This window comes from Hippocampus guttulatus, chromosome 1 (genome assembly GCF_054856545.1).
Source record: "Hippocampus guttulatus isolate MCC_2025c chromosome 1, RoL_Hgut_1.0, whole genome shotgun sequence".
Lineage (NCBI taxonomy): Eukaryota > Metazoa > Chordata > Actinopteri > Syngnathiformes > Syngnathidae > Hippocampus > Hippocampus guttulatus.
In genome coordinates this window covers 36,425,805-36,447,346 of record NC_141261.1, presented here as the reverse complement: position 1 = coordinate 36,447,346, position 21,542 = coordinate 36,425,805, and the positions used below count along the sequence as shown (strand labels likewise).

The following is a 21,542-nucleotide window of genomic DNA, read 5'->3' as shown; positions in this document are numbered from 1 at the left end:
ATAGATGTCATCATCAATCATCTGTGTGGGAAAACAAAGCTGCGGTAATTCATCATTATAAACACGACACGTGCTTTACCACAATCGCAGGCAAGTGCAACAAAAAGGGCACAAGTCATCCCTTACCTCCAATAACGACCTCAGCAAAGAAAAATAGCTAGCCCCCTCCCAACAATAGACAAATGTAAACGCAAAGAAGAATAAACACACAGAAGAATAGGCTCAGTGTGACCTCCCTTCTGATGACAGAGCACAACCAGCCAAAAACTCACAGGGGACAATTGCTTTTCATTCTCGAGGAGGTCACTGACTTAAACTCCGGAAAAAGTCCAACAAATTTGGAGGCCCCCTATTTGTTCCATCATTGAGAGTGTTTACCTTGCAAATTGCATGTACCATTGTGCGTTAAGGGAGCCAAGTGTATTTCTTCGTCAGATGAAGACCCTGAAAAATGGGCTGGTGGGAATATTTTATAGATTGAAACATGGTTATTGCCACTCAGGTGTAAGTTGATCTGTGTGTGTTTACGCTTTTCTGTTCAACGGGCAAGGGGAATTACGACTACAAGTACTTAATATTACACTTCTGCACACATTTCAGCTTCGTTTCACACATTTATTATACTTTAAGCGGTCACCAGCAGTTACCGAGTAATCATTTAAGGTCTCTTGTGAAGTGAACATGTGGTAGTTACTTTCTTCTTTCAAAATGCGCCATCTGTTACGCATGCAGTCGAGGAGAGGAACTTTAGCAATGCCTCATTTGTCGACCCTGGTCGGATTGGTAATGAAATCCAGATGAAACCAGCAGAAAAATGACAGAATCAGAGCTGGCATGCTCTCTTGATTTCAGCAAGACAATAAATAGGGGTGTAAAGTTTGCTATATCTCTTGATGTATGGATATTTTCATGAAAGCATGCCACATTAAGGCACCAAAGAACAGTTTGAAATTACGAAAAACAAATGCAATTTTATGTCCCCCTCAAGTTGCATATTAACGTGTCCATGAAAGGACACAGGAAAGAATCTCCTCATTTTTTCCCCCCAAGCATGTTCTGCTAACTGGCCACACAGTTCATTATCGAGGCTGCTTCGGAATGCAAAGCACAAGTGAACATTGACTAAGAATCGAAGGCATGTAACACTAATTTTATAATCTGCACATTTCTGTTTCAGGATTGATTTTAAAGTATTATGACTAGGTTTGAAATGTCATAATGGCCTCGGGCAGTGGTTCTCAACCTGGGTTCGATCGAACCCCAGGGGTTTGGTGAATCGGTCTCAGGGGTTCGACGGAGCCTTTGCCTTAGAGCAGTGGTTCTTAACCTTTTTAGAGGTACCGAACCCAACCGTTTGTGGAATAGCCTGATGGAGAACCTCAGGGCTGCAGAGAATGTTCATATTTTTAAGAACAGGCAAGACATTACCTTTTTCATTTGGCTTTTAACTAAGACCTATTCACTGTACTTATCTATTTCATTCATCTTAACTTCTATTTTACTTATATTCTTAAATTTTCTGTATGGTATCTTATTCACATGCTGCTTCTGTTCTTACGTCTGTTATTTGTTGAGATGAATAGGTTAGATTGATTGATTGATTCGGTTCCATTGCAGTCTACTTTATTATATTCCATGCTTATTGAGCTAAATAATGTCCATCATTGTGTCTCATTCACGAGTTTGTGGCTCACGAGAGAAACAACATAAAGAGTAGACACAGTGATTTGACAGTGGTGAAATAATGATCCTGTCCTGACTGGGATTTCGGACCTTTGACACCAGCAAGGAATTCAAAGGCTACATGGTGCCTGCAGACAGCTGGAAATAATTCCTTGTGCATGAAAGCCACAACTTGGACTAATCCAAAGAGAACCTTTGCTGTTGAAAGACGTCACTTTGAAGCCCTTTGTCAAAGACAGCGTGGCGCTCAATAGGTCACACTGGAGCTCAATGTCCTCCCTTTGCTTTGACAACGGATGAACATGATCCAGGTACTATCCGGCGTTTGACAAAAATATATTTAATTCCCAGCAGATGGAAAAAACAAAATCTTTCAAAAAACTGTGAATTTTAATATAAGGTTTGGCGAACCATGTATTTGATGTCATATAAAAAACAATGCATTAAAGAAAAAAAACAATGTAAAATCAGTGAGCCCAGTCTTCTACAGGATTTATTTATCCATCCAAAATGTGCACTTTGATCCACTGATATACAGAAAAGAGAGTGAAAAAATTCTTAATAGATCTCATACAGCACTCTTCCCAAATTAGGTAATGGTCAGAAAAGGCTGTCTTTGAATAATAGGCATCTTTTATAATCCTATCTTCTGATTTTTTTTTCCAACTGCAGCTGCCTCGCATATAAGTGTGTGTGTGTGTGTGTTCCTGACACAAAGCAGCATGTCAGGCACACACGTCTAATTTTGTTTTCAATGGAAGGAATTATTTTGGTCACATTGAAAGAGGAAATCGTTGAAGTTGCAGGATGTGTAAAAAGACTAGATTGAATATAATATAGAATTTAATTAACCCTGTCTTGACTCTGTGATAAAGTGAACTTCAATACATTTTTGTTTGACCAAATGGAATTTTGCACACATAAACAAAGTTGCACACATAAACACTCTGCAGTAAATGGAAACAGTTGCCCACTCTAATTGTGAGCTGCCAAGCCACATGTTTACTGTTGTATATTTTATACTGATTCCTTTATCAACCTTTTGTCCATCAAAAGCTCATGCCATGGAGAAAACATCAGCTCCTTGACAGCTGAGCAGGTAAAGGTGCTGACTGATGAGGACACTCACCATGGGTGTGCAGGGACCAGAGGAGAGGGACGCCAGGGTCATGCATCCACCCACACAGACCATGCTCAAAGTCACACGCGCCATCTCCTGTAGGAGGGGTGGCGACTGTGGAGGAGAGAGGAGAACAACCGTGAGAGCGAGCAAGCGGTGAGCCTCCTTTTTCGACCACAATATGGCATTACCTGTGGTGGATGCAATGATAGTGGTGGTCTGAGCAGGAAGTGTGGGTGTGGCCGTGTCTGCTGGTGTGGTGATTTCTGCTGGAACGAAAGGGTCATCAGACTCAACTTTATGCATGGAGCACTTTAAAAAAACGCCATAGCTGCTTAAAAAGTGCTGAACATGATGTAAAACTCTTACATATAAAAAGAGACTGTTAAAACAGTACATTCATAAGATGAAAAAAGTAAACACAATAAAACACTAATACAATGCCAAGTCTTATACTGTGTCGAAAACCAAAGAATAAAAATGTACAGAAAGGGGACTGACTACCATTAACAGAAGGCCAGAATTTGTGTTATGTGCTCCTTCCTCGGAGCTTCAGTTCGTAGGCTGGCAACAGCATTTTGGACCAACTGGACAAACTTGAGGGAGTATTAGCAGAATCCAGAATGAAGTGCATTGCAGTAATCCAGCCAAGACGTAATGAAGGAATGGATTACTGTTTCTCGGTGCTGCTGTGAAAGGAGAGCCTTTACTTTAGCCAGCTGCCTAAATAAATAAAAGCTGGATTTAACACATCACCCATTTGCTGGTCCAATTTCAAATCACTGTCTCATCTAAAACACAAATTCAAGACTGTTGGTTTTCGACGCTAGGGGGCCACGTCAACAGGATAAAAAGAATAATAATGACCACAGGGATCAAACACCATAGCTTCTGTTTTTGTTTCTGGTGAAATTCAAGACATTTTCTGCCATCAAAACTTTGATTTCCTTCAGAAGACACAAACATGGAAGTGTCGTTATTGCTTCACAGGACATGCTGTAGATCTAAATGTCATCCGCAGAGCAGTGAAATGAAATTCCATGCTTCCATTGAACCCAGGGGCAGCAAATACAATGAAAACAGCAGAGGCCCTCAAAAGACCCCTGTGGAACACCACATAGCAGGTGGGCAGAATGGGACTCAGACCAACCAAAGCAAACACAAAAAGTCCTGCCTGCTAGATAGGATCCAAACCACTCCAGAGCGCTACCACTAATGCCCATCTGGTGTCGCAAAACAAGCCAACTGATGTAAAATGTCATAAATCCTATGAAGCAAACAATTGCAAAAACATGACTGTGTGGTAGTAGGCAATAACTCAGCCTAACCTTCACCCTAAATCAGCTGGGAGAGGCTCCAGCTTTTCCATGACATTGCACAGAATAAGTGACATGCAAATGGATGGATTGATTTTTAGTAACACATTTTGGATAATTAAAGTGTTTTGCATTCTTTCCGCTAACTAGCACATGGGAATATACCACTCTCATGCCAACAACCAGCTGAGGTCCACCAACCACTGTGTTTCAAGTGTGTACTGTACTATTGCACTCGTTACTGCTAGTGTCAACACACAAACCCAAGTGAGAAAATGACAATTGAGCGTATTACAGTAGGCTATGTGTCAGATTATTTCTCGGCTGAGAGCAGATACTTCTTGGGGGCTGTGTTGGTTGCCTGGCAACTGCTCCTGGCAAAGCACTTGTGTGGCACAAATAACAAATGAACATTTTTTGGGTTTCATTGCAATGCAAAGCACACGTAATTTTCCACCTTGCTTTCCCTTGAATATCAGCTCCTTTTACAGTAGGATTGGATGCCTCGAATCCATCAGCTGAAGTTTTAGAACTCTTCTCATCCTACTGAGACTGGCACGGAGAACCCTAGTGAACCTAAGGTGAGTGTCCCATGTGTTGAGGTGTGGACCGAAGATCTACTTTTCGTTCAACCACCCTGCCGCAATCGACCTGTTACCGCATACGCACGCACTTACACACGCATGTCATGATGAGCAACAGCCATAACAGCCCCGAAGATGTATGCAGTAGAAAAATAAAGTAGACACAGGAGTTTATGAGTTTGTTAAGAGGAAATCACTTCCTACCTTAATGGGAGATCTGATGCGGAGGCATGCGATGCACTTTTGCAGCCTGTTAACGCGTACCGTTTCAAAATGCTTCTCTCGGCCCTCCAGATTGCCATTCTTTGCTAGTGCCATCGGTAAATTGTACACGAAACGAACTTTGACTGATAATAATAATAATAATAATAATAATAATAATAATAATAATAATGATAGTAAAAGCTATCTCACAAAAGCTCTGATCGCAAGCTTTAATTGCAGACTGCTGAGCAAGCTTAAAGGTGACCTGCTTTATTTCATTTTATTTTGGAAAAACCTTTTTGTGAAAGTGAGACTAATAGGATGATTAGGGTGCAGTGTGCATTAACACATCCATCCATCTATCCATTTTCCGATCCGCTTATCCTCACAAGGGTCGCCGGGGGTGCTGGAGCCTATCACAGCTGTCTTCGGGCAGTAGGTGCACGTCTTTGGCCATCCACACACATACTCACACCTAGGGACAATTTTGAGTGTTCAATCATTTACTAACGTGCACAGAGACACACAAATATATATATATATATATATATATATTTGTGTATATATATATATATATATATATATATATATATATATATATATTGACCCATTTTTTTTTTACTCTACACCCCTCACGATTGACTTGGAACCAGTCCGCGAGCTACCGGTCGATTGTGATCGACGTAATGCAGGGTCAAACTTATTTATGGCGTGGGCCACATTTTTACTGTTTCACTTAGAAGGCCGATATGACTGACACCATATAAAAAAGTCAAGAATAATTGTTGATTCAACTCTTGTTTAAGTTACGATCATGAGGGGTTTGGTAACAAGAAAATGCTTCGGATACTGTATATCTCTTATTTATTACATGCCTACAATCCACTCATTAGAACACACCACGTGTGTACTGCACACGCGCTGAACAGGCTGTGGCCAGAATGGGAAGTAGGAAAAATTGTGGTGCTCTTCGGAGCGGATGGGTCAAGTTGACAAGTGGATATGGATGTTGGGGTCACACTAGTGATTAAACGTCATGTGGCTTTAGAAAATTTCTATTTGTAAACTCATTGGCAGGCGGCCCGGTAGTCCAGTGGTTAGCACGTCGACTTCACAGTGCAGAGGTACCGGGTTCAATTCCAGCTCCGGCCTCCCTGTGTGGAGTTTGCATGTTCTCCCCGGGCCTGCGTGGGTTTTCTCCGGGTGCTCCGGTTTCCTCCCACATTCCAAAAACATGCATGGCAGGCTGATTGAATGCTCTAAATTGTCCCTAGGTGTGAATGTGAGCGTGGATGGTTGTTCGTCTCTGTGTACCCTGCGATTGGCTGACAACCGATTCAGGGTGTCCCCTGCCTACTGCCCGAAGACAGCTGGGATAGGCTCCAGCACCCCCGCGACCCTAGTGAGGATCAAGCGGTTCGGAAAATGGATGGATGGAAACTCATTGGCCAGAAAATTAGGCACAGATCCAGTGCAGTTGTCAAAAATATCAATTTAACAGTAGGTGTATTATGGTAGTTTTCTCAAGCTACCTGCAGTTGAACCTAAAGTTGTGTTGTTTAAAACAAATTAGAAGCATCCTACTGATGACGTTTCTCTTTCTGAATGACTCGTGACATCCTTAAACAACCATGAAAGTCACTGAGGGGAACAAATGCAGCGTGACACACAACTGGTCTACGTAAAGGAACTTCCTGTGAAAGAGACTGTGACCAATCCCAACTGCCGAGATGGCTGACATGAAAGCGCTCTCGCAGCTTGCGAAGGCTTCTGACTTTAATGCTGCATTTATATTCCATCCTTTGTGCCAGTCATTAGCCACCAAATGAAATGCTTATCTGTCAGCCTGCTGAGATGTTACAGCAGACCACTTTCAAAATAGAGAGTGTCCTTTTGCCTTTTGTGCTGTCGATTGCTGTTTGTGATCAAGTGTAATGATTCAGGTTTTGGGGTAAAACCTTGGAATTAACCAAATGCCTAATTGTGACCTGCTTGCTGGGGAAATAACACACATGTCAAACAGTGGCGGATGCTGGTCTGTCAAGGAGGGGAAGCTCAATTTCGGCCTGTCGTAAGAAGCTGATTCAGAACAAAAGTTGAGCGCGTTGTAGCAATGACATGTCCACACAATTGTATGTACACACATATATTTGATCACTTATTTTTGGACATTTTAGGGGAAGCTGAGCTTCCCTTGCAGTCTTAGAGCAATCGCCTCTGATGTCAAAACACATAGAAGACACAGTCTTGTCCATTAAAATTCTCTCCAGCTCCTGAGAGCTCAGCGCTTTCAAAGGTCACAGTGTAAATGTGTTGACCTTTCTCGGGTGACAGGAGTGTCGTGGGCAATGCAAATAAGACCGAATTGTGTGATTGTGTGCATATAATGGTTTGCCTGACCTGCCTAGGTCATCCTGAGCTCCTGTTTTTGATGGGAACAATTAATAAGTCACATACCATATATGCATAGGTAGTGCAAAAAATGACCTGCTGCAATGAAATGTTGCCTTACATTAAGCGTTGCAGGTGATGATTCAAGCCATCACACATGATTTAACGCCTGCAAGACTCAGGGCCCTATTTGGTGAGACTGGTGCCTGTGAACTTCGAGTAAAAACGGGAGTAACTTCATTTTTGTGCTAGCACAAATCTAGTCTTGTGTGTTTGGGGCCATGTTACTCCCATCTTTACGTTTCAGTGCACAGAGTTGGCTCGCCCCTGACTCATCTGACAATTTGGTAACAGAAGGGTGTCTGCGTTCGGCGTAATAACGGGCGCATCGTCATTTTAGTGCAGAGGCAGTGGACTAGTTTAGCATATTTGTGAATTTGGTAGATGCGCTACGCCTCACTTGGCGTATCTGCCTCATCCCCAAGTGCAGGGGTGTCAAACTCCTTTCACATTGTGGGCCACATACGGCCTCCGTAGATGTCAAGTGGGCTGGACCATTAAAATTATACCATACTCTGCTATAAATAACCAAAATAATATGTATTTCCTTTGTTTTGTTTTAAAGAAACACAAGAACATTAGGAAAATGTTGACATTTAATGAACATATCTTTTAAAAAACATTTCATGAAGCACCTTCGATTTCCTTAAGACAAATGTGCAATTTACTTTTATCATTCACAGATATGCATTGCAACGGATCCCACTGATTGTACCAAGGCACAAAACTTCAAGTAATTGGTAGTGAAAAATATTGTAATGCATTTTAAAATTAAACGAAATTGATAAAGAAACCAATTTTTAAACCATTTACACATGTGCATATAAAATCTAAATTTAATCCCTACCGACACCTTACAAACTAAGGAGAGTGCTATTCAATGTGTCAAGAATAAAGTATTCACATGTCCTTGATGGCGTCTGCTGTGTTGGGTCTTTCTCAGTGACAGACTGAGGCTGCTGTTGTCTTCTTCTCTGATCAAAACAATGTTGTCTTCTACTCTGATCAAAACAGTGTGCCCCCAGCGGATACTCCATGAATTGCACCTTATTAAAAATATTCATTCCGTGTCTTTTATGCCTTTTTTCATTTTTAAATGATCCTGCGGGCCTGATCGAACCTCCCCGCGGCCCGTATGTTTGACACCCATGCCCAAGTGTATCCGCAAATTTGGCATTTCATCCAGAAATATGACACCAGTGTGAAACATTCATTCATTCATTCATCTTCCGAACCGCCTAATCCCCACTAGGGTCGCGGGGGGCGCTGGAGCCCATCCCAGCCGTCTCCGGGCAGCAGGCGGGGGACACCCTGAACCGGTTGCCAGCCAATCGCAGGGCACACAGAGACGAACAACCATGCGCACTCACACTCATACCTAGGGACAATTTAGCGTGTTCAATCAGCCTGCCATGCATGATTTTGGAACGTGGGAGGAAACCGGAGTACCCGGAGAAAACCCACACAGGCCCGGGGAGAACATGCACACCCCACACAGGGAGCCCGGAGCTGGAATTGAACCCGGTACCTCTGCACTGTGAAGTTGACATGCTAACCACTGGACTACCGGACCGCCCAGGGTGAAACAATTCCTCTAAAAATAAAACCATTCCTGTCACTATTGTGTGTGTGTGTGTGTGTGTGTGTGCGCGTGCGTGCGTGTGCACGCAGAGGGCGGGGCAACCGGGGCAGCAGGCATCCAACTGGAAGGGGGCACCGACACAACCAGTAACCCTCGCAGCCACAATTTCCCCAGTCGACGTAAATGGTTAGGTGCCCATTGATTGGCCCATCAATAATAGATCAATATGTATGTTAAAGAGGCATCCTGCTGGGATAGAGGTGGTGTCTCCTTCGAGACAGCGCCACGTCACAAATATGAACATATTTCAGGCTGTTGAACCAATGCAAGCCTGAGTGATCCTTTCTATTGCGGTTATGAGGCAAACCAGCGGCCCAGACTTTTAGCTCAGGAGATAGTACTTTGCACTCTGAAGGCAGCGGTGTGCGGTCAATCCGCAAGTTGGGTGGTTTTCTGTTTCTGCAATATCATGCACGGTGTACTCGGGTATGTGCTACGACCACCCTGAAAATTTGATGCCAATGAGGGATGACACAAGGATTCGCCGGGAAAAGTCTACCGGTACTTCTATCCCACAACGACGATCAAAGGCACCATTGCCCCATTATGCCCAATTCGACTGCCACAAAGTTTATCAAAATACCAAAAGAAAGAAATGTCTGTCACGAGATAGTGAGTAGGATTTTGTCAGGAAAATAATGAACAATAATTACCAGAAAATTTACAAAAAACATTATTCTAATCAGTTAATGATAAGAAAATACATTAATATGCCCAAATGAAAACCCCATTGCTTTGAATAATACATACAATTTTGGTGGACAAAGATGGTCTATAGTGTTTTGTCTTTATGGAGTGTACTGTGCAAAAACTGTTTTCTGACACTGGAAAATAATTCAATTTAAGTATAATACAACATTTGCTACCAAACATGTCATGAATTGATCAAATGAACACCTTTTACTTTTTTTCCTGTCTCCATCCCAAATGATGTACAGTATGTTGTGATGGTGTGGCACCAGACATTTAATTTGCAGATGTGCACGTGTGAACAATGCAATCTCTCAGAGAGAAATCATCCTCATGCATTTTGCATTTTTGGAGAGTACATTTGCAAAAGCAGTGATGTGAGCGTGCGTGAGTGTATGCGTTTGCATATATATGTGTGTGTGTGTGTGTGTATTCGTGCGTAGATATGTAGTGGATGAGACAAAAGATGAAAAACATAATGAACCCACGCACAGGGCCTCGAGGGGAAAAGAAGTGCAACCATATGTTTGGGAGAGTGAAAAGGATCTTATTCTACTTTACTTTCACAGCTTCTACTTCCAATTGAAGCAGGAGTAATGTACCAGGTTAAAAATATTAAATTCAAAGCAACTCCCGGGATGGCATAAATGAGGGTAGAAGTGAATAATACACAGCACATAGGGGGAAATGGAGGATGTTCATGGCTGTCATCAGTAGTTCTGCTGAGTTTGGAACAAGGTGTGACCCTCGACATTAGACGTGGTATATTCCAATGTACACTGTCCTTAAAAATGAGTAATGATCTATTTTAATGTGCTGCATTCATCAAGCACAATAAAATGCAAAAGCATAATAGTCACCTGAGCAAGTTGAATGGGCCATGATGTAATATTTCTGTGCTTGTGTGTATATCTGTCAGTGGTTGCTTGATGGGTGTGTTGTACGTATATGACATGCTTGGCTGTGCTACACGGCACCAGTCATCCTGTTAAGGCTCAGAGGGAGTGGTGAACAGTGAAAGTCCAGATGTGTGCCTGTGCAAGTAGATGTATGAGTATATATGTATCTGTGTGAACGTGTGTGTGTGGGTGTGTGTGTGTGAGTGCCACACACATCTGGAAAACAGACTATGCTGCAAGTTTTCTCTGGCGATGCATTCCTGTAACACAAAGCTTGTCCACTCCCTCCTAGTAATAGCACATGTTTCTGGAAGCTTGCAGAGAAGTCATATTTTCCAGGTGAAATAATTTCAAAACATATCAGGCTGAAACATTTATGTACAGCCTCTTCGTCTGGCAAGCTCCATGCAGATCCATGTTTGTCTGACACGACCCTTCCCAAAAGTCCATTTTGCTTAAATGGTCTGTGTTGTTATCACATTTATTCATTTCCTTTCATCCATCCACTTTCTGATATGATCCTCACAAGGGTCGCGGGGGGTGCTGGAGCCTATCCCAGTCGTCTTTAAGCAGTAGGCGGGGGACACCCTGAACCTGTAGCCAGCCAATCGCAGGGCACACAGAGACGAACAACCATCCGCGCTCACACTCACACCTAGGGACAATTTAGAGTGTTCATTCAGCCTGCCATGCATGTTTTTGGAATGTGGGAGGAAACCGGAGCACCCGGAGAAAACCCACGCAGGCCCGGGGAGAATATGAAAATTCCACACAGGGAGGTCATAGTGGGAATTGAACCTCTGCATTGTGAGGTTGACGCGCAAACCACTGAACCACCCATGTATTCATTTATTTTGTGAAATCTTTTTGTTTTGCATTTATTTTTAATGACAAAAGACATAATATATGAGTTAAATAAACATTCTCCCATACATTTAAAATTCTGATCAATAATTGGTTGATTCATTTAAATTACGGTAAATGAATAATGGTCAATGGTCCTTCTTTTCTTTTACAGTTGTTTTTTTTTTTGAGGGGGGGGGGTTAATAAATTTAGGGCATTTAGTGTGTCGGCCTCACAGTGCAGAGGCGCAGGGTTCACTTCCGGCTCTGGCTTTCCTGTGTGGAGTTTGCATGTTCTCCCCGGGCCTGCGTGGGTTTTCTCCGGGTACTCCGGTTTCCTCCCACATTCCAAAAACATGCGTGGCAAGTTGATGGAACACTCAAAATTGTCCCTAGGTGTGAGTGTGAGCGCGAATGGTTGTTCTTCTCCAATCCTCCGATTGGCTGGCTCGGGGTGTACCCCGCCTACTGCCCCAAGACGGCTGGGATAGGCTCCAGCATGCCCCTCGACCCTTCTGAAGATAAAGCGGGTCAGAAAATGGATGGATGGATAAATTCATTTTTAAGAAACAAAATGATTCCTATCGTAGCAGCAGAATCTCCTACCTGGAAGGTCACAGCCTAGTATTTCGACTCTCATCCCAATCCCTGCTGGAGACCACCGCTCAGGGTACAGTCTGATGTACTGGGCCACTGCCTCCTCAAAATGACGCAGCTCTGGTGTGTCATAGTGTGTGTTACCCTCGAAAATCTGTAAGAAATCAACACAAACACAATGCACAAAGTGGAAATGCCAACAAAAACAAAACATCCACCCTGCCCTCAAGACCCACCTTGGGCTGGCTTGTCTTTCTGTCCATGATGAAATTCCATTCTTTTCCATTCAGGCTATATGCAACTTTGTACTTCCGGACAAAGGCCCTGTTCTCTGTTGTTCCTCCACTTGCTGCCTCTCCCCCTCTTGCTCCCTGGGTGATGACTCCACGCACCGTTTTGGGCACACCCAGGTCCACCTGGAACCAATCAATCATGAAAGAGAAAAAACCCCATCCTTTTATGATTTTCCAGCATTCATGGATAATTCTGCCTACTGAGGAGATTAAACATCCATCACCATGTTTTTTTTTTTTTTTATTGCTCGTGGTATATGAAAAAACTAGTTCACCAGTATTCATGAAAACATATTGAAGAGATTAGGCACTGGAGAAACTGAGAAACATAATTTTTTTTGAGTCAGATAAAGGTGGAATTTCAAATTTTATTTGCTACGTTTTGTCCCTTTTTTCAGTTTCTCAGTATGCAATCCATGAATATTATTCAGGACAATATCCATGCATTTCAAGTGGAGTTCAATAAATGTGTGCAATTGTTGACATGGTAATATACGATGCACCTAAATGAGGATCAATGAAAGGCACAATTCGAAGCAAACCTGAAGCCACTCCTCTCCAGCAAGGGGCTGTGAAGGCGCAGGGAACCAGCCAGAGCGACTGGCTACTAAGCGGGCTGCGCTGGGGTTCCACATCATGTCCCTGCTGGAGGAGGCCGAGATCTGGTTGTCAGGCAGCAGGCCGGACAGCAGGCCCTGCAGTCTGGAGCATGGAGCATCTGCGGCGATTGATATTATTAATATTATTTTCATCTTAACCTCAGGAGGGCGGATGGACATTCGGTCTGAATCATTGACCTGACACATCCACTCATGCTGTTATACATTTTTCCACCTGGGAGCAGTTAAACTCCACCACATCAAAGCACTACTGGCCATTAAGCAATATGGAGTTAAGACCGGAGCAAAAGCTAAGAGAGTTAGTGAGGGATAGCGATGCGCCTATGTATCTAATATTATTAATTAGTGCATATAAGTAGGATGAGAGCAAGTATTTATTTGGCTGCATTTATTTCCTCAGCGATTATACAATCATATTAGTGTATTTTATGTCATTTAGGATCCCATCAATCATCTTCATTCACACACAACGACACACGCAGTGAATAAAACACACCTGTAGGAATGAAACTCATTCAGATATTGGAACTGAAAGTCGCTGCATGCTAAAGAGAAATGAGAATAAAGGGGAGTGGGGGGGGGGGCTGGGATGACAATCCGGCAGTCATAAGCGGCTGCAGATGGAAGGCAAGAGTGAGGGGTACATCAAAGAGGGAGGAGGAAAAAGCGGCGATACAGGAAGTGAGAAAGGAAGGGAGACGTTAGCTGTGCTGACAGTTTAAGAGAGCACAGATCAAAGTTTCATGCTGTTATGTCACTGCAAAGGATGAAGAAATAAATTATTTATTTAAGGTACAGGGGTTTTATACGCTTGTGTGTGTACATTTCATTGGGGGTGCCACTACATTTAGAAACTATCAGCGTGTGGATGTACTTGTTCGTTGACGCTAATAGTTACTTCACTTGCAGTGGTTAGCAAAGTGGATCACAGTGTGCCATGTACGGACGCAAAGTCAACCATGAAAGATTGATTGCCACGCATTCCCCGATCGGGTACGCTCCCAGAGCAAAGAGGACACATCAAAAAAACGTCGAAAACGATGAGAGGGAAGACGGGCGCCGTCTGGAGGCATAGCATGAGTTCAGAGAGAATGTGGAAGAGGTAAATGACACAGTGAAGACTCTGGAAGGAAGAATCAAGTAATGCTTTCCTTTCATTCGCCTGAGCCGAGTTATGTTTAAAATATTGCACGGGGAGTTTGAGGCAGCCTAAATGTGTGTCAACCCAACCACTTTTCATGGTTCAGGGAATTTTTTTCTGCTTAAGTTGAGCTTATATTTAGTTATACTTTCTTTTTCAAGGGCAGGCACAAAATCACATCATTTTGAGCATTACTCTCAAACATAAAAAAATTATTTTCTTGCCAGCAGGATACAATGATCTCCAAATCTCACCAACAGCTCTTGCAATGTAAAATCGGTACAAAACAATGCAATGCACATGAAGGGGGTCCTTGGTTTAAGATTTCTGATGAAGAGATGCTCAATACTTCTTTGAAATATGAATATACATCTTTACTTGGCATTTGACCCTCTTCCAGTGCGCATGCCAAACAAGCCAAGACACACGGAGAGCTGTTCTATTTTTCAGGCCTGAGCAGCGACCGCTGCGAGGTCCCTATTTTTTGGGTGGAAATTCTTCTTCTTCTTCTTCTTCTTATTTATTTATAGTTTTGTTGTTGTTATTTAGTTGTAGTTTAGAAAACGGTTGAATGGATGGATATACGGATGTTGTCATGACTATTCATTTTTCCTGAGGGATCTATTTTTAGTCATTCAAAGTGTTATTTTGTAATTTTCTGCATTTGTTGTGATTTTGAATAAAACTGAAATGAATGAAAACAATGTACAAATGCATGTTAATAAATGTAGAATTACTCTATAATTATCTGTTGTCAGGACCAATTTTAACACTGGCAATTTAAAGCAATGAAAAAAAATCTAACTTTATAGCATCGCCACCCACCCCCACAGTCATGACATGAACCTGAAGCCTTTCACCATTGCAGCAATGAGAATAATAGAACCTTTATGTTGTCTTCTACACACCTGTAATCTGGCATCCATAGAGCTCAAAGCGCAAGGCGATGCCGTTACGCCACGACTGTGGTCGGATGCGCACAAACCGGGCCAGAACAGGCTGCGGTATGCGATTGAGCACCACCTCGGCTGGGTCCGTATTGGCATGGAAAACCTGAAAAGAAAGGCAAAGACTATCAGCACCAGTTTGGTTGATGTTGAATGTGCTCACCCGTATGCGGGTTTGTCTTATCTGTCATTTCCTCACACTTCAACGCGCAGTGAACGGATTTGCTTGGCTACACGCACACGCACGCACACACACGCACGCACGCACACACACACACACACACACACACACACACACACACACACACACACACACACACACACACACACACACACACACACACACAGAGGCAGGCCAACACAGCAGAGACAACCCAAACATGGATCCGATGTCAACAGCCCAGCTGTCATTGTGTTTTGGGTCAAAGGTTTGGGTCTAGGAGACTGGGTAACAAGAGGATAGATGAGGGTTGATGATCTTCGAGCCTCACTCACCTACACACATGCAGACACACAAACAAGCTCCCACACACCTCTCAGTGGTGGCTGTGAGAGAGACATGACCTGACATGACCAAACATGATTTGGCCATTAAGCACAGGAAGTGTGCCCAGGTGGGCAGGATGTGAGGATATGAGGTATCCCACCCATCCCAAAGCATCAACATTCACTTCTCCTTGAGGAACATCCCTTCCCTCCCACTGGGTCTTTTGGGCAGGGCGGGCCTGCAGGGGGAGAGGGCAAAAGTAACCCATATGCTCGGGTTACTTCCTGTTTTGTGGTAAAAAGAGTCCTGGGATGCTCAAGGGGGCATCTCATGGTGGCTTTCATTGACAGACACAAAAGTTCCTTTTAGAGGATTACATCCTCTTTCCAATGGCACATCCTCATTGTGCATCTGTGCATTTCTACCTCGAACTGAAACCACACACAAGGAAGTTTAGCTGAAAGACAGTTAAGTCTAACTTATTTTCTTGTGTTGTGGCCAAGCATCACAGTCAAGAAGGACAAAAAAGAGGAAAGTGCCTGAAAACACTTGTCAATGTTGGTGGAAACCAACCCATTTGTAATATTGTTTATCTGGCATCTGCCTCTTAGAGTGGCAGGACATATGATAGGACTTCCAAATGTTACTCCAGGGTTTTATTTGATTTCCGGCATGGTCTGATTTAATCGAGTGGAGCCGACAGCGGTCGTACAAACTAGTCGGTGTTTCAACAGGAAAGTGGGATATCTGTGCTGTGTCTGCTACTGGATGGATGACCGGCAACCCTCGGAATTACCAAAGAGGCCAAATTGTTAGGGGGTGGGGGGGGGGGGGGTTCAGCAAAACACGCTTATACAATGGCAATGTCTTTGTCGCTCCCATATATTTGTAACAAAGATTCGTGGCGTAAAAAGACAAGAAAAAAAAAGAAGCCGACAGGCATGAGGCGTCTTGAGATGAATACTTGAAAGCAGATGAAGAGCAAGCATTTTCATGTAAGAAGGTCGAATGGAGGGCAGCAACTCCAAAGCAACGTACAGCACATTTGACGATAAAGTTGTATTCAATTCAAAGGACACATTCCCTTCCAATTAAAGTCTGGGATGTCACGATCATCGGATGTCACGAAAGGTTTATTTTATTCTGAGTGATTGTCCTGGGGTGTGTGTTGAGTGATGATCGTAAATGTTAAATATGTTTAACATTTCTCAGCAGAAATACGACTGCCAGTGTGGGGCAACACTGAGTTCGGTCGAGCCACAGACTCTCCGAGCGTTGACGTGATACTCAAAGATAGACGTTAAAAAGTGTTATGTATGCACTGCGTTTATCTTGATAGGCAAAAAGAAAAGAGGCATGGAGGAGGAGGTGGGGCAAATGGGAGGCATTGCACAATGAGCTGCTTTATCACTTGGAGAGCAAATAATGTATCAGGGCATTAAATAGCAAATTAGCTGGAATTTCCATTTATATGAATCATGAGAACGTTTCATAATGTGGAAATGAAAATGGGACAGCAGACAGGAGAACAGAAAGACTTCCATTGACCTCATCCGGGATTTTCTTGCCCTTCCATACTGGCTCCGCGTCAAAATATTACCATGGGCTATCTAATTGACCTGGTGTGACAAATTAGCTCTCAAGAGGTGAGAGCAGAGAAGACAACCTTGGAAAAAAAAAGGGGAAACAGGGGAGACACAAAGACAATGGCGGTTCAGTTTCCTCCACTTCCTCCTGTCTATTGTCGCAGAACCCGACGCCAGTCCTTCAAACGTTAAAGGCCATTGCCTCTGGGAAGCAAATGGTTGCTCATTGACAAACCTGTTGATGACGGTGGTGCCGCTTTTTGCAGCTGCTTCAGAGACAGAAGAATTTTGTTGAAAACGGTAGGCTCTACTCTGCCTGACGACTGGGGCGCGGTTCCGCCTTGTGTCACATAATGGCGAAGTGAGTTGAATAATTAAAGCGGCCGTGTTGTGTCTCCTGGTGTGGAGAGTCATGAAAATATAACGAAGCACCGCTCGTTGCGGAAAGCTCAGCATATCCGCACATGTAGGCGGTATGCAACGGCCAGACTGGGTGTGGACCATGGCTATTTAACTATTGATGACCTTTGTAGAAAACAAGGTCATGATGGAAGGTGTGTGTGTGTGTGTGTGTGTGTGTGTGTATATGTGTGTTTGTGTGTTATGCTGCACGGCCTTTGAAGATCATCTGTTGTAGGCCAGCAAAGTCCAACAATCATGTGAACCTCTAAGTAGACATCATTTCACAGAATGTTGTTCACGCTCTGTAAAATACTGTGTGCACACATCACAGCTTAATTCATTTACTATTCCAGCATTCCTCTGTCTTGTGAGTCCTCAGCAGTGCTCTCCTCGGAGCTGACGCCACAGGGAAACGCGGTGAGCTCCGCAAAACACGTTATCGAACTGATGTTCCACTCATTTGTGTTTTTTCTCCATCGTTCTTTGTCACTATAGTTCTCACAACAGTCCCCTCCCAGCTTTCTTCTGCCGCCATTTGTTTCCTCTTTCTCAGCCTGAGCAGCCATGACCTCCACTCCTCTCACGTCCTCATTCTTGCTATGAAGATGTTGACAGCAGGAACTGCTTCCAGCTGGCTGCTTGCTGCTGTGGGCCCTGAGATGGACTGGTTGTACGGCCGCAAGTACGTGAATGTATGGGTACGTGGGCAAACACGGGCTGGTAGGCACACACACGCACACACACACACACACACACACACGCACACGCACACGCACACACACACACACACACACACACACACACACACACACACACACACACGCACACCCACAGACAAACACTCACGCATAAATCAATAAGACACGCATACAGTTGTGCAAGCCTCCCAAACCACAATATGTTCTTGAGCGCTGTGTCATGACAATTACAGAAGTAAAATCCTCATCATTACAGGACCCCCTGACAGAAAATGAGCTTCAACCACTTAAGGGCTCTTTGGGGAGCTTACGACGGCTAACCGGGAGTTTGTACTGCGTGGATGATGGATTAGCAGTCACAGTAGATTTGACTGTGGCCCATGTGAACCGCTGGACGTACCAGGCTGGCGACGAAAGTCAAACGTGCTGCTTCAGTCAGACCATTGTTGTTTGCTGCCATTGGGTTTGCAGGAATTTTGGTTAAAGTCATCTTATTCATTTTTTACACATGTAAAATACCCTTTGGCCATTTTGGGAGGCTCAGAATACAAAGAGGCAAACATCCTGCAGATAGGGTGATGACAAGAGAGTCCATTTAAAGGCAGCGTGCATTGAGGGCTATTAAACAGAACGGCACAGATGTTGTTGCTTCGTTTTCAAGTCAAATCCATGTTTCACTCTGTAATCTCCACATTTGATACCCCCCACCGGCCCCACCCAAACTAATCAGTGGCCAGCGCAGAAGGGGTCTATGTTGGTCATGTGTAAGTGTGTCTGTGGATTAACCCTTCCACAAAGCCACCACCCCCCTCCACGCCCTCCATTTTCCAACTAAAAATCCACGGTGACCTCAACCCAGATAGGAGGAATGGAGACCCATGCACCGTGACAATAACATCCTGCAGTGCATACATACACATACAACACAAACTTGAATATGTACGGAGTGTGGCAATGTGAGAATGATTACAGATAACACACCCAGAAGAAGGGCACACAGAGGACTCCATTGTACTTGTGTTGCTATCTCCATCTTTTCCTCCTTCCCATAACCTATTTTTTGCCACATGACCAATGTCATGGTCCAGCTATATAGTACTGGAACTGTTTGTGTCACTCTTGAAGAGAGGCTCTGTTTCTTGGTTGACTTCAGAGCCAGGAAGAAGTGAATTGTGCGCACATGCGGTTAATGTACCTTGTGGTTCTTGCCATGCCGATAGATCATCCAGTCTTCCCCGTTGGTGCTGACCTCCAGCTTGAAGGTGGTGACATAGTAAGACTTTTGAGTCTCTTTGGAAATGGCCCCTTGGGTGGCAATGCCCGTCAACACTTTCAGGAAGTGGAGGTCAACCTTGAAGAAAGAGGCAAAGGGAAAATGGAATATAAAATACGTTGTGTTTTCTTAATGGAGAATATTCCATGGGTGAGGAGGAACTGCAAAGCGTCTAGTGGGGATTTATGATGAACAGGATTGACTTGAATAACTAAGACAGCCATCCGTTGTTTCTATTTGTCATGCAGACCGCGGCGGATCGACGGCGCACAGGAAACGGGGTGGCACTTGCGTCTGGGCATTGTCATGTGTAAATGAAGAAGAAGAACGTTGGATGCTAAGATCAATGGCGTCATATTTGAATGGGATGCTCTGAAGCACCTTCATCCATCACGCCGCTCTTGCCTACACATATGCACGTACAGTATATAAATATAAATATACTGTACCCAGTGTGTGAGCGCTAGGAGCAATTCCTTATCATCAGTTTGCAGTTCCTCGAGGGCGTGTTTCTTCAATGTCACTGCTGCTGAGTGCATTTTTATCAATAAGACACGATTTATTTCTAGCTTGTGTTTTCATTGCCTTTTTGGGGGGGTGGGGGGCTTTCTGAGCAAGTGGTCTTATGCAAAAACTAGCTTCGTTGATTTCTCAGTGAACAATGCATGAATCTTAACAACAAAATTCTGATGTCTGTGGGACATGATTGTGTATGAAGATGTACAATTTGGTACTGATTAGGATTTTTTGGTCTTGGTGGGAAACCAGAAGTATACCGTGTGTCAAAACACAACATTCTGCACAGTAACATTCTGTTCATGGAAAGGTGCATTGTCGGACCTGGATGTACTCTTTGTTGCTGTCCTCTGAGGGCGTCCAGGCGTTGTCGTGGTTGTTGAGGCGAGCCTGACGTGGCAACCAGCGGTTGTCGTAAAAGCTTGTGGAGGCACTGATCTGGTCATCACTGATCTTCCCCGACTCCATGCCGAGCGGCATGCTACAGTGAAACGCTGACAGAGGGAAAGAAAAGGGAATTTAGTTGTCATGGGGAGGGTGAATAGAATGGATGATGGGGAGCAAGACGTAGCTGATAATAAACCCTGAAGAAGCCACAGAGAGAAAGGACAAACAGAGCCAAAAGAAGTCCTTTGTTAATTTTAATCCTAAGGAAAAGAGAGCTTGTTCAAGGGGTGAACTCCACAATTGCATGACAGCAAGGGTGAGGTGTAGAAAGAAAAATGAGTGTCGGAAGATTTAATAATAGCGGGTAAACAAGCCCGCCAAGCACAAACAAATACACACAAAACACAAAAACAGAGAGACGGGGAGACAGCCTGCACTCACAGTCGCTGACTTCTTCATGAGTCATGTTGTATCGGGCAGAGAAGCCATCTTTGGCCACCGCCATGTCTGTGTGGAAGGAAAGTGACAGCAGCCCAGAGGACGACTGAATCTCTGGAGGGATCTTGGTGCCACAGTACCGCCCGATCAGCGGGGACACTGCAGATAAACAAATCACGTCAGTCAGCAACTTAGGACTTTTCATTGATTTTAAAACAAACGATGGACTTTTATTTTGCTTGAGATTTTTGTTGGTGCTTTGAGGAAATACGACAGAAGAAATCAACTGTTATTCTGCTAAGCAATGGCTCATGATTCGCCGCCGTTGCAACACCCGTCTTTCTTCATCCTGATTCGCTCCTCATGTCCCTCCATATGTGTGTCTTAGCCAGACCCCAGCAGGGGGACTCGAATCCCCGCCTTTATGCAAGCTGCTCTGGCATCATCCGCACACCAAACCAGTGAGGATTACCGTCGTCTCGAGACGTGCTCCCTTGCCAGACGCCAAATTCTTCACCCTTCCCGCTTGTCTGCCAAGACCCTTTCACGCCTGAGGACGAGGCTCACTCGAACTGGGTTACGGTTTAATTTCCTCCTAATTCTCCTTCTTCTTTGAATGTCCGCGACGACCACAGCTCCCAAATTCAAGGCTATACGTAATTGAAAAATGAAACCCATGTGAATCCCTTTTTTAGAAACCCAAAATAGAATTTAATAGAGCAAGG

The 21,542-nt window shown here is 43.9% G+C and overlaps 1 protein-coding gene across 8 annotated transcripts in view; it reads right to left on the bottom strand.

Moving 5' to 3' along the window:
• Nucleotides 1-21,542, bottom strand: part of nrp2a (neuropilin 2a) — a 53,852-nt gene that overhangs the window by 10,143 nt on the left and 22,167 nt on the right. For 4 of the 8 annotated variants that reach the window (XM_086128561.1, XM_086128586.1, XM_086128575.1 and 1 more), the window contains exons 5-13: nucleotides 20,821-20,976; nucleotides 20,317-20,486; nucleotides 19,399-19,554; nucleotides 14,992-15,136; nucleotides 12,865-13,040; nucleotides 12,266-12,445; nucleotides 12,039-12,183; nucleotides 2,995-3,072; nucleotides 2,813-2,917 (exon numbers count right to left, since the gene is read on the bottom strand). In XM_086128561.1, the coding sequence (XP_085984687.1) occupies nucleotides 2,813-2,917; nucleotides 2,995-3,072; nucleotides 12,039-12,183; nucleotides 12,266-12,445; nucleotides 12,865-13,040; nucleotides 14,992-15,136; nucleotides 19,399-19,554; nucleotides 20,317-20,486; nucleotides 20,821-20,976 (1,311 nt within the window). The remainder of the gene's footprint in view (nucleotides 1-2,812; nucleotides 2,918-2,994; nucleotides 3,073-12,038; nucleotides 12,184-12,265; nucleotides 12,446-12,864; nucleotides 13,041-14,991; nucleotides 15,137-19,398; nucleotides 19,555-20,316; nucleotides 20,487-20,820; nucleotides 20,977-21,542) is intronic. The other 4 variants (XM_086128568.1, XM_086128603.1, XM_086128595.1 and 1 more) reach the window with 1 other exon arrangement.